The following is a 13,992-nucleotide window of genomic DNA, read 5'->3' on the forward strand; positions in this document are numbered from 1 at the left end:
ATGGGAAGACGGAGTCCTCCGCAGTGAATAGCTCAATCTTGTGCCATTTTTTTAAGGAATTACTAAGGGCGTTCGTCCGCCGGGCGGGAATTCTCGTGTTCATAAAGCACTAGCTACTCCTCCCCCCTTGCGGTTCTCCACCACCTCCCCCTCCCCCAAGTCGCCCCAGAAATCGCTAGGCCAAGGTTCTCAGTCACATGCGGCCAGGAAGACGGGCTGCTCGTCGCTCAAGTATCCCTAAAATTCTCCCCAGCCCGGGGAACGACATTACTCATGTCCTTGGAGCTTTTTACCCCGCCCTGCACGGTCCATTGTTGTCGTCGTGCGTCTTTCGACACCACTGAGAATTCCTGACCACGCGCGATGCATAACTCATCCGAACGGCGGCCCCGTTGTGCTACTGCCTGCAACTCGTGCAGGGTGAAGAAAATCAAGTGGTGAGTGTCCCAACACAAATAAGGCGCTTCTGAACTATTCACTGAACTGTCATCAGCAATGGCGAACAGCCATGTACGAACTGTATCGTATGTTGCACCGGGTCGGGAATCTGATTCGATTTAATCAGCAAGAAATCCAGGACTACCGCGAAGAATGCATCTTTGCAGCCACGCGACGTCGGAACAAGGACCGAAGCGGCCACAGTCTTGAAAGAATCCAGGCCAGACTGTCGCGCATCGAAAACTTATTGCCACGGTCAAACAGATCGTCACCTGCTCAAATGCATGAGAGGGGGCCAGAGCAAGGCTCTTCTCAGGATGGAGAGATGGAAAATCCTGTTCAGCAACTCCGATCCCCCTTGCCGGTCGACGAAGTTGCGGTCGCGGTTCACGCGCCATCTGCTACCCCAACGGCGCGGATTCTACCTGGTGCCAGCGAAAATAGTGCATGGCTCCCACCAACACCCTCTATGACCACGGCGCAAAGCACTGGCGAGGACGATGGTAGTTGTTGCGTTCCGCCAGAAGAAGAGGTGCGTTCCCAACCAGTGATAACCCTCTTCACGGCAAAGAACAGTACTGATCACACCTTGCAGATGAGTTACGAATATCATGGTACTTCTTCGACTCTGCAGGCAATTGTCTTTGCCCGGGCCTAACATGCCTACTTAGGAAAAGGTTCTTTCTTGTCCATATGTTCGAAGTCGGGAATTGAGTGGGTGTGCCAGAAGACAGGGAGCTCCGACTTCGCCAAAACGGCACGACAGTTTACCTACGAGACTTGTCGACGGCTGAAGTTGGAGACGATACAAACCCGAGATCGAGAACCCGAGCCTGCCCCCGAAGACGCTTGGAGGTATACACAGGCCTTTTTTGACGAATGCGCCGAGGGAATGATTGGCTTGATCCACCGTCCCAACTTTGAGGCCCGGCTCCGGGCTCAGTTCGAGCAAGGCCAGCCATCGTCTGCAGACCAGGACCCCGCCTGGTACGCACTACGAAACGTAGTCTATGCCACAGGCTGGCGGCTACTTTCATGGAAACATCGGTTTCGCGGATTTCGCTTCGACGAAGGCGCGGGCTGGAAGTATTTCCGCAATGCTCTCTCGGTCCATTCCGAGCTGTTGTATTGTAGAACCAGTCTGATGGCGATACAGGCACTCGGTTCAATGGTGATTCCCTCGGCTCTGATGTTTGTACCAGACTGTCACTGACTCGGACATCGCCTAGAGCATCTATGTGGAGTCCATTGGAACTCCTTCGGTTGACTACATGCTGTGTGTGAATGCGATGAAGCTGGCAGAGTCGAAAGGTCTCCACCGGCAGCCTGCCAATGCATGGAACTTGTCTCCAAGCGCCGTCCGGCTTCGCAGCCGATTGTGGTGGGCAATCTACATCTACGAGCGACATATCGCCTTTCGATCTGGCCGGCCTTTGGTATGTGGTTTCAACCCTTTCTGGCAGATCACCCCCGAGTTTGTAGCTGCTGACGACGATGATACAGTCAATTGAAGACGACGAGATCACCTGTCAGTTACCGAGCGGGCAACGGGATGATGATTCGGGACACCTCGAATACTTGTGCTCCGCCGCTCGACACGCGCAGATATCGGCACAGATAGCGAGAAGGTTGAAGACCCTGAAAAACTGCAATCCGACCTTTGAGGACATCGTCAAGACCATGGGCGAACTGCAAGAAACGCTCGAAAAGTGGTTCAACGACTCCCCGGCGTCTGTCAAGATCGACCCCGTCACCTCGACAGTCCCACCCGATTGCCACCCCCATCTAGTTGTGTATCTTCTGTTTGCGTATTATGGAAGTCTGATCTCCATCCACTCGCTCCTGGTCCACCCATGGAATGCCATACCGCTGAATTTGGGCCCTCACGAGAAGGAAAAGGTCCGAAGCCAGGTCCACAAAAGCACGGAGGTCGTTGTTGGGGCATCACGCAACATCATTCGCAATTCGCGCCTCTTGCACATCTCCCCATCCTCACCAAAAAGGTAAGCATTGCGTCGATTTGCGCTGCTACTTTAGCCCTTCGTGAAAGCGAATCATGCTGATTGGCGACACTCCAGCCTTGTCTACGTCTTCCCTCTATGGGCCCTGATCAGCCTCTTTGTGCACGTCTTGCAGTACCCAGAGAGATCTACAGTGGACTCAGATATCGAGCTCATGTACATGGTCTCAGGGAGACTGAGTTACTTGGAATTCGCCTCTGCCGATCTTCAGTTCCCCTTTGCCCGAGATCTTACAAACTTGGCAAGCATGGCAGTCGCAAAGGCCAGAGCACACAGAGGTGCTCTAGAGAAGTCCAAATCAAAATCAGACCACGAGACTGCCGGACAGACTGTGCTTGATATTCAACCGTCGGACCTGGGGCTGGATGCTGGACTCCCTCCGCTGGAGGATGTAAGTAAAGGACCGACCTCTTATTTGGATGACCCGCTGAGCTGCAACTGACCACGACTTCTCCCCAGACCGCACTCCTCAATCCGATGGACTGGGACGATGAGAGGTGGGGCACCCTACTGTGCTGGCCCGATTCCGGCAACTCCCCTCTAATCGATATCATGGCAAATCTCGACGGAGGGGCAGATTTTAGTCACTATGTTTGATCCTCACCCAGTCGTGTTTCTACGAAAAAGTTTTTCATGGTGACAAGGGAATTAGGGAGTTGGGGGCGGCGAGAGGCACCATACCGAACCACATTTGAAGCTCCCCCGAGTATTTATTTGATTTGTGAATGTCAAATACACAGACGAATGAGAGCAAGGATTTATGGCCTACTTCTCCTTCGTTTTGCCCCAGCGAGCATTGTATCCGTGGTCTATCGGAATTCGAAACTGTGATCGTTTTTGTCGTTCGTCACGGATAGACGGCAGAGCTTCGGGAAGCCTGAAAGAGTGGTCGCTGACACTGGCTCAATATCAAATTGAAAAGCCAGGGCCTATGAGTAGTCAAAGCAAAGCTCGGCGAAGTGTCGGAAGGAGCCTCCCGATGCCGAATCGATACATCTTAGCAGTAAGAAACACGGCATAGAGGACTATCAGCTTTAGTTCGAATGCTATATGTCATACAACTTTGTTCAGTGCCACTCTACTTGTTCCAACCTCCTACATCATTCTTCTTCCCTCATCGTCACCGCCGCCGCCGTTACCATTACCAGGAGATTTTGAGACGGATACAGCATGTCGGAGCCGATCTTCAACCGCTTGGTTCGATTCAAGACCGCAGCCGGGAAGGTATTCCTCGGCGAGGCAGACGAGGACGCCACGCCCAACTTGACCCTCACCAAGGAGGCGCTGATCGGGAAGACTGTGCGTGTTTATCGGGGCACATCGCCTCTGGACTGCGATTTTCAATTGTCAGATGAACGAGAAGTCATTCATGAAGTAAGTCCCCGATATGTGACTTGTAGGGATGATCAAGTGAAAAAGGTTGCTGATATCCTGGCCTCAATGAACCCTGCACGAGCTGACGGTAACGGACTTCCTCAGGTTCTCAGCCCACTTTCCGAAGTACCAATTTTCTATGGAATTGGCCTGAACTACAAAGCCCATGCCAAGGAGGCCAACGTACGTTATTTCCCTTTGTCTCTAGGACAATTGCAGAGACGCCCGTTTCTCCGGGCTTTCGAAAATCGAAAGGACTGGCTAAAACACTGAGTAGATCCCCACCGGTGATTATCCCACGGTCTTTACCAAGCCACCGGGTAAGAATAGCTTCAGAATTGGCACGTCGTTGAAGGGAGGCTGACTAAATCTTTTCTCCTATGCAAGACTCTCTCGCGGGACCGTTCGAAGATATCTTCGTCAAACCAGAAATCCAATTCTTGGACTATGAGGCAAGCAAGCGGTCTCTTTCTCCTTTGGACCCCGCAACGGCCGGTCCTGTGTCGGTTTGTTTCTTCGAACCATCTGTTGATATACATCTATACAGGGTGAGCTCAGCATAATCATTGGGAAAAGTTGCAAGGATCTTGCCGAAGACGCCGATCCCACGCCGTTCATCCTGGGTTATACCGTTGGAAACGATGTCTCGTCGCGCTACTGGCAAAATTCTCTCCGTTCCGGAGGTCAGCATGGCTCGGGGAAGGCCTTCGACAAGTTTGCGCCCATTGGTCCCGTAATCGCCTCTCCCAAGGCGGTGCCCGATCCTTCGGCTCTGTCCCTGACGACGAAAGTGAACGGGGAGCTGCGGCAAAAGACTGGCACAGACGACTTGATTTTCGATATACACGCCATCTTCCGCCACCTCAGTCGCGGAAGGACTCTCAGGCCCGGAACGGTCATCATGACAGGCACTCCCAGCGGCGTCGCCGCCTTCATGAAGCCGCCAGAATGGTTGAAGAACGGAGATCTGGTCGAGATAGAAATTACCGGCCTCGGGAAGATTGCAAACCGCATGCTGGTGGGCTAGCATCTATACCTTGTCGGAACTTGTTTATCCTGTCTTCTATTGTTCTCGAGCACTCGATCGTCAAAAGCGATATGTACCCCAGAAAGGCCTGAATGCAGCTGGGAAGCCGTGTGTAGAAACTGTTTGGATACTAGGTCCTTGGCGTCGTGTCGCACTAGCCGAGTTGGAACGGGATTAGATGCATTCTTCGATCCAATTGGACGCACTCGCTCGAATTGGATAAGACCCGCGGAGCTCTTCATTACTAGCTCGGTGCTAGTATCCATTAGCGTTATGCCAAAAGGCAAAATGATCAGAATCACAGAGGCATCTGTGATGAAATTGTCGTTCCTGCTCACACCTAAGTACCTCAGGCACGAAGGTCTCTGAGGCCTTGCGACAATGGCCATGGCAGCGATGTCCAAGACGAAACCACGGCTCCTGTGGACGCCTCCAAATCCGTCGGCCACGATGACAGACAGACTTCGGCGTCATATCAATGCGCGACGGTCCCTTTCACTGAAGGACTACACGGACCTTTACACATATTCAATCAGTGATGGGAGCAGAGATGAATTCTGGGTCGACCTGTTCGTTTTCCTGGGGATGAAGGGAGACAAGGTGCCCAGTATAGGTTTTCAAGAACACGTATGATGCGTGGCCTTTCTTCAAAATGTTCATTCCACAACTCATTCTGCTGACAAAACCCCACCAGGTTCAACATCTCATGTTCCCAGTCCCGATGTGGTACCCGGATATCAAGCTGAACTTCACCGAAAACCTCCTGTCCTGTCAAGATCCCACCGAGATCGTTATCCACGCCTGCACCGAGGGCGGTGAAGATATCCGGGACGTCACATGGGGCGACTTGCACTCGCAGGTGGCCCAACTGGCTGACGCAATGCTATCTTCGGGTATCACGGTGGGCGACCGAGTCGCGGGCGTCTTGTCCAATCGACTGGAGACCGTGGTGGCATGTCTAGCTGCGCTATCCATGGGAGCACTCTGGTCCACCTCGTCCCCCGATATGGGTGTCGAAGGCGTCCTCGACCGGGTTCGACAGATAAGGCCGAAGCTTTTTATCGTCGAAAGCGACGTCTTCTACAACGGCAGAGTGCAGGATCAAATGGACAAGAACCGACAGTGTGCCGGGGAGCTGCTACAGACACCAGAGTTCGTGAATATGGTAGTGATACCGAGAAGAACGAAGGTGCTTGAACAACGCAGCTTGAAAGTGATTACGTGGAATACTTTTCTCGAGCGCGGAATTGGAAGGCCCTTGAAGTTTGCAAAGCTTCCTTTCAGCCATCCAGGTTTTATTGTCTACTCCTCGGGCACGGTGAGCTGCACTACATCTCTCGGCTATCGAAGTGAATTGAATTAATGGGATTCGTCTAGACAGGGCCGCCCAAATGCATTGTACACAGTGCCGCCGTAAGTCTCTGTCCTCTGGCCATAACAATCCTGTTGACAGGCCATTCAGGGGCTATTGCTTCAGTCGAAGAAGGACTCGGTTGTGCATTTCGATGTGCGGCCTGGGGACAATATTCTTCAGTATACCACGGTAGGCACCACTACAATTTGTGTGTCAATAGTTGAATGACTAGGGCGCCTCAGACCGGCTGGATCATGTGGGGGAAAGTCATATGTGGTATCGGATATGGCGGACGTACCGTCCTCTACGATGGCTCACCGTTGAAGCCAGACCCGCTGGTTCTTCTACGCCTCGTGTCAAAACTCAGGCATGAAGCTCCCCTCTCTCGGAAACGGTCGCTTTTCAAGTGTTAACCACTATCATCCGTAGGGTCACCCATTTTGGCACCTCGGCAAGGTTTCTGACCGAGCTGAAGAATTTCGGCCTTGTTCCAAGTACGTCAAGACGTCTTCCACCAAAGATGTCTGTCGATTTAACGTCTTCATTCACAGGAGATATGATCGATCTCTCTCGACTTTGCGGCGTTCCTCTAACTTGTGGGAACTCCCAGTGGTGTCCGGAAATCCCACCTTGCCACTTTATGCCGGCGAGATACAAAGCGAAAGTTTGGGGATGGCAACGGATGTGGCAGACGCGGATTCGCCGGACGCAGTCTCCGTCAAGGAGAGCGGTCGAGCCGGAGAACTTGTCTGTCGGAGATCGTTCCCCAGTCAACCGGTCTCCTTCTGGGGAGAGGCTGGGACAGAGCGGTATCGCTCATCCTACTTCGACCGCTACGGAGGCGAAGTCTGGTATCAAGGAGACTACGTGGCCATGAATCCGAGAACCAGAGGATTTGAGATGCTCGGAAGATCGTGCGTCTTTTCCACCCTGTATTTTTCTTTATGTGTCTACTGACCAAAGCGGAAGAGACGGTGTCTTGAATCCTTCGGGAGTACGTTTCAGCTCGGCCGAAATCTACGAAGTGGTCGACAAGATCCCAGGGATCGCGGATTCGCTATGCGTAGGGCAACGAAGACCGGCAGACGAGGATGAGTCGGTTTATCTTTTCATCAAGATGCAACCTGGTCGAAAGTTGACCAGTGCGCTGAAAACGACGATACGACAGACCATCCGGAAAGCCAGGACGCCGAGACACGTTCCCAAATACATTATTGAGGTCCCGGATATCCCGTACACGGTCAATGGAAAGAAGATCGAGTTGGCTGTGAAGTTCATCATTTCAAATGGCACATCCAAAGCGAACGGAGCGGTGGCCAATCCAGGGTCCTTCGAGTACTACAGGCGATTCTACCAGATCGAGAAGGTCTTGGAAGAAGAACAGAAGGCTAGGGCAAAGCTATGATTCGAGGTTGATTCCCGCGTGGCCAAAAAGTATAGATAGTGTCAGGAATCGCCTGCCTGACAAGACCTTTACCTCTATAGTGCCTAACAATTCGCCACTAGGGGCCAGATATTCCGTCTTTTTGCTAAAAACAAGGGATTGAGGTACTATCCTGACAGATAGATTCAGAAAGGATATAGTAGTTATTCGGGGCAACATAGAACTTTTGGCAACCAGTCTAACTTCCGAGCGCTGGAGATGTCTGAGTCTCCTGCTGCTTCTGATGCTCTTCTACACTGGCGATGGCAGCCTCGACCTCGTACGAGTCCATGCCTTCCTTGAAGTCCGTGATCATCCCGTCCGCGTCGACAATGAACCTCATCATATAGGTGTTGGTGTAGGCTTGATTCCCCGGTCCTCTCCCGCGTACGGATCCCTCGACGAACGCCGTGTCGCCTTCAGCCACGAGATTCACGATCCCGACCTGCCACGACTCGAAATTCTTGGTGAAGTCGTTGGAGAGTTGTGCCCGCTCGGGTCCAGGCAGCACTCCTCCCCAGAACGCCCTCGCCGGTTGCGCGATCACGGCCCAGGTCCCACCGGGCGCGAACAGCTTTCCCAGGTCTTCCATCCGGCGATCACCCAACGTCGTCATGAACCGCTTGGCCGTGGCTCTGGTGATCTCTGTTTGACCGGGGCTTGACATGTTGCAAGTTTCGAAAGCCGTGTTTGGCGTGTGGTGCGACGGTTTAGGGGGGTGCAGGAGTCTGCCTCCTTGTATTTGACCGGGATAGCGCCCTTTCCAGTTTACAGCTCTCCCCTTCGAAGTTGTCTGCACCACCAATTGTTGGGGATGGAGAAGATATATTTGGTTCGGCCTATTGAAATCAATGCCTTACTGTTTAGCCGCGGTGCAATGGGATTAGAGTTGGCAGTCCGTATCCATTTGGTTAGTAGCTCATCGAAGTCTCAGTCCAACTTCAGGCTGCAGAATAGGTCTACTGTTCGGCATATCGCGGCTTTGTCTATGGCAAAATCACAAATCATCTTTCTCTCTCTGTCCGAAGTATCCCTACAGCCCACGACCAACAAATCCGAACCCCCCAGCCGCCAGTTCAACGTTGCTCTGGACGAAGCACTGGTGCCATTTCATTTGCAAAGTCGCGCGTTCCAGACCTTTTGATCTGAACGAGTATTTCGGCCAAGTTCCCATCGAATCCAGGCAGCGGATTAGAAACCCGTGAGTGCCTTGAGAAACTTGGGGGGTGGTCCTGCTGCGATGACCCCAGCTGCAGCCAATTCCTTCGCCACAGGCGTCGCTAGGTGCTTCTCCAGTGCTTCTCTCCCGCTATATCGCTCAAAGATGTGAAAATGGAGCGGGTTTTGGTCGTCGCGGGAGACCGAATATACCAACGTGCCGGGCTCGTCTTTTGCCAATGTCACCTGTCTGCGAATGAAGTCTTCAAGCTCGTCGCCACGCCCTTCTTTGGCGTAGATCTGTGCTTGGATCAATCAGTCCGTCTTGCATCTATACCTCGAGAGCCTTACATCTGCATAAACTTCGAATTCACCTTCGGGAATTGGAGGAAATTTAAACTCCATTTTTGGAGGTATTTCCACAGGGGCCGATGGGGGAGCGAAATGGCGAAAACGTATAGGTTGTTGCGCTCGTGATGTGGTTCTGATGATATTAATGCTGCAGGAAGAACCACCGTAGAAGGAACATCAAATGCATCCGAACCATTCCTCATTCTTAAGCCCCGCGGATGGTTCTCCGGTTCTCCAGCAAAGTACTCCGTATATGAGTACCTCCGCAAAACGGATATACCTATTCCGTGGCTCGTGTCAGCCGTATGATCCAATTGGTTGTGTTGGGTTGATCTAACTCTTCAACGACTCGGTACTACTACTCGCGTATCCACCGAAGTTGTATAAGACGAAACTGGCCCATGATGAGTTAATGCCTCATTTCTCGCATATTGGAAACGCCTGAACGAATTACTAGGGTCGTTCTTATCACGGACCACGCGCCCAGAGCTTCGGAGCAATTCTTAGCCGCACTCTTGCGAATCAAGCTGGTCGAAATCTGGACAGAAAACCAGGCGATTTTGCCAGTTCTCAACTCCACTCATCATGTACGACGCCGAGGCAACGGAGAGAACACGCACCGTCGTCACCAAATGGATATCTGCATTCGCGGATCGCCGCCTGGACGAACTCCACAGCCTCTTCGCCCCGGGTGCGAAATGGATCCTCGTGGGCAAAGCCGACAGAGCGCCCTGGGCCGGCGTGGCGACGGGTGCAGCTTTGCGGCAGAAGACCGATAACATGGAGCTCTTTGACAAGTGGGAGTACACACTTGAAAATCTCATCGTCGAAAACGACAAGGCTGTCGCAGAAGGGGTCGGGACCGGATCGGGACCAGGAGCTCTTTACTACACGAACACGTATCTGAAGCGATTCATTGTCAACAAGGAAGGGAAGGTCACGGAGGTGAAGGTCATTTTGGATGCATACGAGGTGGAGGCATTTGGGGCTCTGTACGAGGAATGGAAGAAAACCCAGGGCACGAAACCTGTATGATGTGACTAGACGACATTGGACTGGCATAAGGCGGTGACGAACATCTGCGCACTTAAGCTAGGTGGCATCTTAGAGCGTTTGCGTCTATTTTGAAACTCAAGCCTCAGACGCTGTATCTTCTCATCAATCGTAGATAGGCCGGTGGAGAGGGAGTGCTAGTTCCAGAGTCATCTCGCCACTTATTCTCGAATCCGAGTTGATGAACTCCGTGGGCTGCCTGATGAAATATCCGATCCGGGGTGCAATCTCAAAACAAGCGCCCGAGACATCGTTCGAGCCCAGGAGATTCTTCACCGCCGCGAGATACTCGCTCATTGGGATCAGCTGGACCCCCGCTGCCTCGACTTTATCGAAGGCCCCGGTTGTATTGATGTTTGTCCGGATCTTGTTCGGGCAGATTATGTTCATGGTGATCTTGTCCTCGTCGAGGAGGAGCTTGCCAAAGGATCTAACGAAGCCGACGGCGGCACTAAGACAGAAGGTCAGTGGAGGGGGCGATGCTTGGTAGGTGGTGTGTCACTCTCACTGTTTTGCTGCCGCACACATGGGGATGCCAGGATGATTGTAAAAGCCGGCCACCGAGCCCGCGGCTATCACTGCTCAGGATCAATAAATTTTGTTAGTCAAACATCATGTCAAAGAGAAAGTGCTGGTGGCAAGGGAGCGTAAATCGATGATAGATGACATAGAGGACACGGACACTTGACGCGTCTTACCTTTTCCTCGAAACCCGTGCTTGTTGGGTTCTTGTCGGCGGAATTGCTGCAGAGCAAGACTGACTGTATAGAGAAATCCGTTCATGTTCACCTCGAATTTTGTGAGATCGGGTTCTTGAAATCCCACTGAATTCGGTCGATTGGGAAACGTCCGCCCTTCGCCCACCCCGGCGATGGGACAGACGTAGTCGACATGCTTGCTATCCAAACGATCCAGTGCAGCCTCGAATCCCTTCCGCTGCGAATCCCAATCCGCCACATTGACTTCAAGTGGCCACACCTTTTCACCATGCTTGTTGAGCTCTTGGGCTAATCGTTTTGCGCCTTCGATGTCAATATCGGCGATAAAAACCTTCATGCTGTTCCCCAGAAGGTACAGATAGTGCGTCAGTCTTTCCCGATGACCCATCATATGAGCGAATGCGATCGGGCATACCCAAGTTCTGCGAAGAGACAGACCATGGCTTTACCAAGTCCTCCGGCACCGCCTGGCAGGAACGTCAGACATTGGAAAAATGGAATTCATGACTTCAAAGAAGGCTGCTCCCAGAAGCCAGGAAGCCAACATGCCTGTTACGTATGCTACTTCTCCTTGGAACGCCATGGTGACTGATCAAGTTGAATGGTATGGAAGCATACACGGCTACTTGTCGATGTTTTCCATTCGCAAAAGGTGGCAGTGGGGACTTCCTTTAGCTTTACGAACACAGAGGTACACTTGTTCTTCCGCCGAGCGTTCATTGCCCTAGCTATACCTCTCTGTCACTTGCGATGTTCCTTCAAGATTTCCCTTTGCCAAGTGTGGCATGTTCTTCCGTGGCAATAAGATCTTGATAACCCGATTGGTCGTCTCGTACATGCCTGAATCTGACTCTACCGAGGCCATTCTAGTGCGGAGTTGCTGCCACACTGGGGTTGGCATGTCCCGCCCCGTAACAGAGGCAGGCAAGAAGGAGTACGAGACAGGGCCAAGCATTGAGAATAGAAGTTCGCATGCATAGACCTTCTACACTCAAAACGGCCGGGACGCTTCTCTCTTTTATGGTATGGCACGTGCGTTTCCATGGGAAGTGGGAACTATGACTGCATTGCAATTATACATAGACGTCGTTTGAGATTTTCATCCGCTGCATAAAGACGTCTTTTCCTAGAAAACGGCCAAAGCGTTGGGATAGCATCCTATAGCACCTAAAGGTGTTTCACCCATGTTAGCTTCGAGCATCGGGAAGTATGGGGCTCAAATCGCGGAGACGCACCTGAGATATTGGGAGGCGAGCTCGAGAAAAAGAACTCCCAGCGTCCGTGCTTCTTACACATCTGGGAAAGTGCCTCTAAGTCAAATAACTCGCCAATGCCCATCCCCCACAGCGGGATGATGTGCATATGGAGAAAAATGTCACTGGTGGGCGGGAGACATTCAAAGCCGGGTGAATCTGCCACCACAATGCTGAAGTAGTGGTTGTGTAGAAAGTCGAGCATCTCTTCGGACTGCTCGACTCCGGCAAAGCCCACCTCGGTCGCGAAACTGCTCTCGGCGACTCTCTTTCGCTGCTCGTGACCCAACTGGTTATATTTGTGGATGAACCCGGTGCGGAGGATCAGGATGTCGCCGTACTGGAACTCGATCTTTTGCTGAGCGGCGCATTCGAGGATGCCGTTCGCTGTGATGGCGTGTCGGCTGTGAGGATCATACGACTGGTTCTTGAACTCAAAATAATCGATGAGTACACCTCTGCCAACTGGATTTCTGTCAGACTTGGGTCAAGTGATGCTGGGATTTGTCGGGAAAGTGGTGCCAGACCTATGCCTCTCCGAGACCATGCCTGCAGACCAATGCGAGCCGTGGTGTCAATGTCTTCCTGCGTCGTCTAGGACTGTGGTCAAATTGTGTCCGAGCTACCGTGCTGAAGGCCAACTCAAACCTACATTGTTGTAGTATATCCTCTTTCCTCCATGCTTGGTGCTAACCTGCAAACGGCCATTATGCAACATGCTCGAACGAATAGGAGCGTGGGCATCTTACGTGCCGCAAGCCGTCCCACTGCCAGGTTCCATGAGCACATTTTTCATTGATCATTGATCAGTCAATGCTGGCCTTACCTGCGAGCTACTTTGAGAGTTTATCTCAAATATGTCGTCGTTGCCATACTCGGTTATGGGATGGATCTTGTGTTTGAACGGAGCTCTGCCGAACATAGGAGGATCGGGAAGATGGATTGGCCAACTGCACAATTGAATCTATCGTAAGCACTGGAAGAATTTGTAGGGAAGTCATACAACGAACAACTAGGAGCTGCACTGACTTCAGACTCACGACCTCGCCTGTGTCGATGAGCTTTGATGCTGCGGCAGTACGGTCGGGTGTCAATAAGTTCAGACGACCAAGCTGTGATTTTTAGACCGTATTCGAAATAGGCCCCATCTTCGCCTTTCATCAATCGCATACCTCGTCGTCTTTGCCCCAAAACCACGAGGCCCCAGGAGGAGCCCCAGGAATTCGGGGTAGCTCAGAGCGGGATGGGAGCTTGGTTGCCTTTGGATCGAACAAATCCATGGTCAATGGATGGTCCAGTTTCGCCAGCCTTGTCGATTGTTGATCGTACACAGAGCGGTACCCGAATCAGAACAAGGGAGAAACGCACGCTCAAGCAGAGTGCAGCGAGCCAGGGTGTGTGTATGTACCTGTGAACACTTCGCGATTGTTTCCACGACTGTGATCTAGGTTGGGGCAGCCAACCGGATCGCACTGTGTGCCATCCGTTCCAAAGCGGATCAATGGATACAGCACTGCTTCCAGCAGAGTCCCTCTCACCATTCCGGTGCCATCTCCGTGCGGCCTGAATCGAGGGCCGTCTAGCTGACTATGGGATCTCTGCTTGTTCGTATCATAGGCCTCCAACGTGAAGTAACACGATTGGGGAAGAGGGCTCCATTAGCTCCGTGACGATCATCCTCACCCGAACGTAGCTCCAATACATGTGGTATATGAACTGAGCGTCGTGTGCTATTTGATATTGTAGAGTCCGTCATCTACCTCTAGGACCCTTTATCGACATGGCCAGCACGGATGACAAATATGACGACGACGGCGAGCA

General features: G+C 52.2%; 4 protein-coding genes across 4 annotated transcripts; 1 reads left to right on the plus strand and 3 right to left on the minus strand.

The window, feature by feature from the left end:
* Positions 1-495: 495 nt before the first annotated feature.
* On the plus strand, positions 496-3,056 carry PV07_00657 (uncharacterized protein; the record flags this gene model as incomplete). Its single annotated transcript, XM_016387126.1, has 8 exons — positions 496-510; positions 566-970; positions 1,034-1,052; positions 1,110-1,609; positions 1,668-1,874; positions 1,942-2,441; positions 2,517-2,850; positions 2,919-3,056. 8 exons carry the CDS (start codon positions 496-498, stop codon positions 3,054-3,056), a joined length of 2,118 nt encoding a protein of 705 aa, XP_016254054.1.
* Positions 3,057-8,828: 5,772 nt separating this feature from the next.
* Positions 8,829-9,200, minus strand: PV07_00658 (uncharacterized protein; the record flags this gene model as incomplete). The annotated part of the gene is made up of 2 exons (XM_016387127.1): positions 8,829-9,095; positions 9,147-9,200. 2 exons carry the CDS (start codon positions 9,198-9,200, stop codon positions 8,829-8,831), a joined length of 321 nt encoding a protein of 106 aa, XP_016254055.1.
* A 1,104-nt stretch (positions 9,201-10,304) lies between these two features.
* PV07_00659 (uncharacterized protein) lies at positions 10,305-11,306 on the minus strand (the record flags this gene model as incomplete). The annotated part of the gene is made up of 3 exons (XM_016387128.1): positions 10,305-10,650; positions 10,708-10,777; positions 10,898-11,306. The coding sequence occupies 3 exons, from the start codon at positions 11,304-11,306 to the stop codon at positions 10,305-10,307; spliced, it is 825 nt and encodes a 274-aa protein (XP_016254056.1).
* Positions 11,307-12,044: 738 nt separating this feature from the next.
* PV07_00660 (uncharacterized protein) lies at positions 12,045-13,451 on the minus strand (the record flags this gene model as incomplete). The annotated part of the gene is made up of 8 exons (XM_016387129.1): positions 12,045-12,076; positions 12,154-12,636; positions 12,699-12,765; positions 12,824-12,865; positions 12,921-12,938; positions 12,998-13,121; positions 13,201-13,283; positions 13,344-13,451. The coding sequence occupies 8 exons, from the start codon at positions 13,449-13,451 to the stop codon at positions 12,045-12,047; spliced, it is 957 nt and encodes a 318-aa protein (XP_016254057.1).
* Between the last annotated feature and the right edge of the window lie 541 nt (positions 13,452-13,992).

This window comes from Cladophialophora immunda (genome assembly GCF_000835495.1).
Source record: "Cladophialophora immunda strain CBS 83496 unplaced genomic scaffold supercont1.1, whole genome shotgun sequence".
Classification (NCBI taxonomy): domain Eukaryota; kingdom Fungi; phylum Ascomycota; class Eurotiomycetes; order Chaetothyriales; family Herpotrichiellaceae; genus Cladophialophora; species Cladophialophora immunda.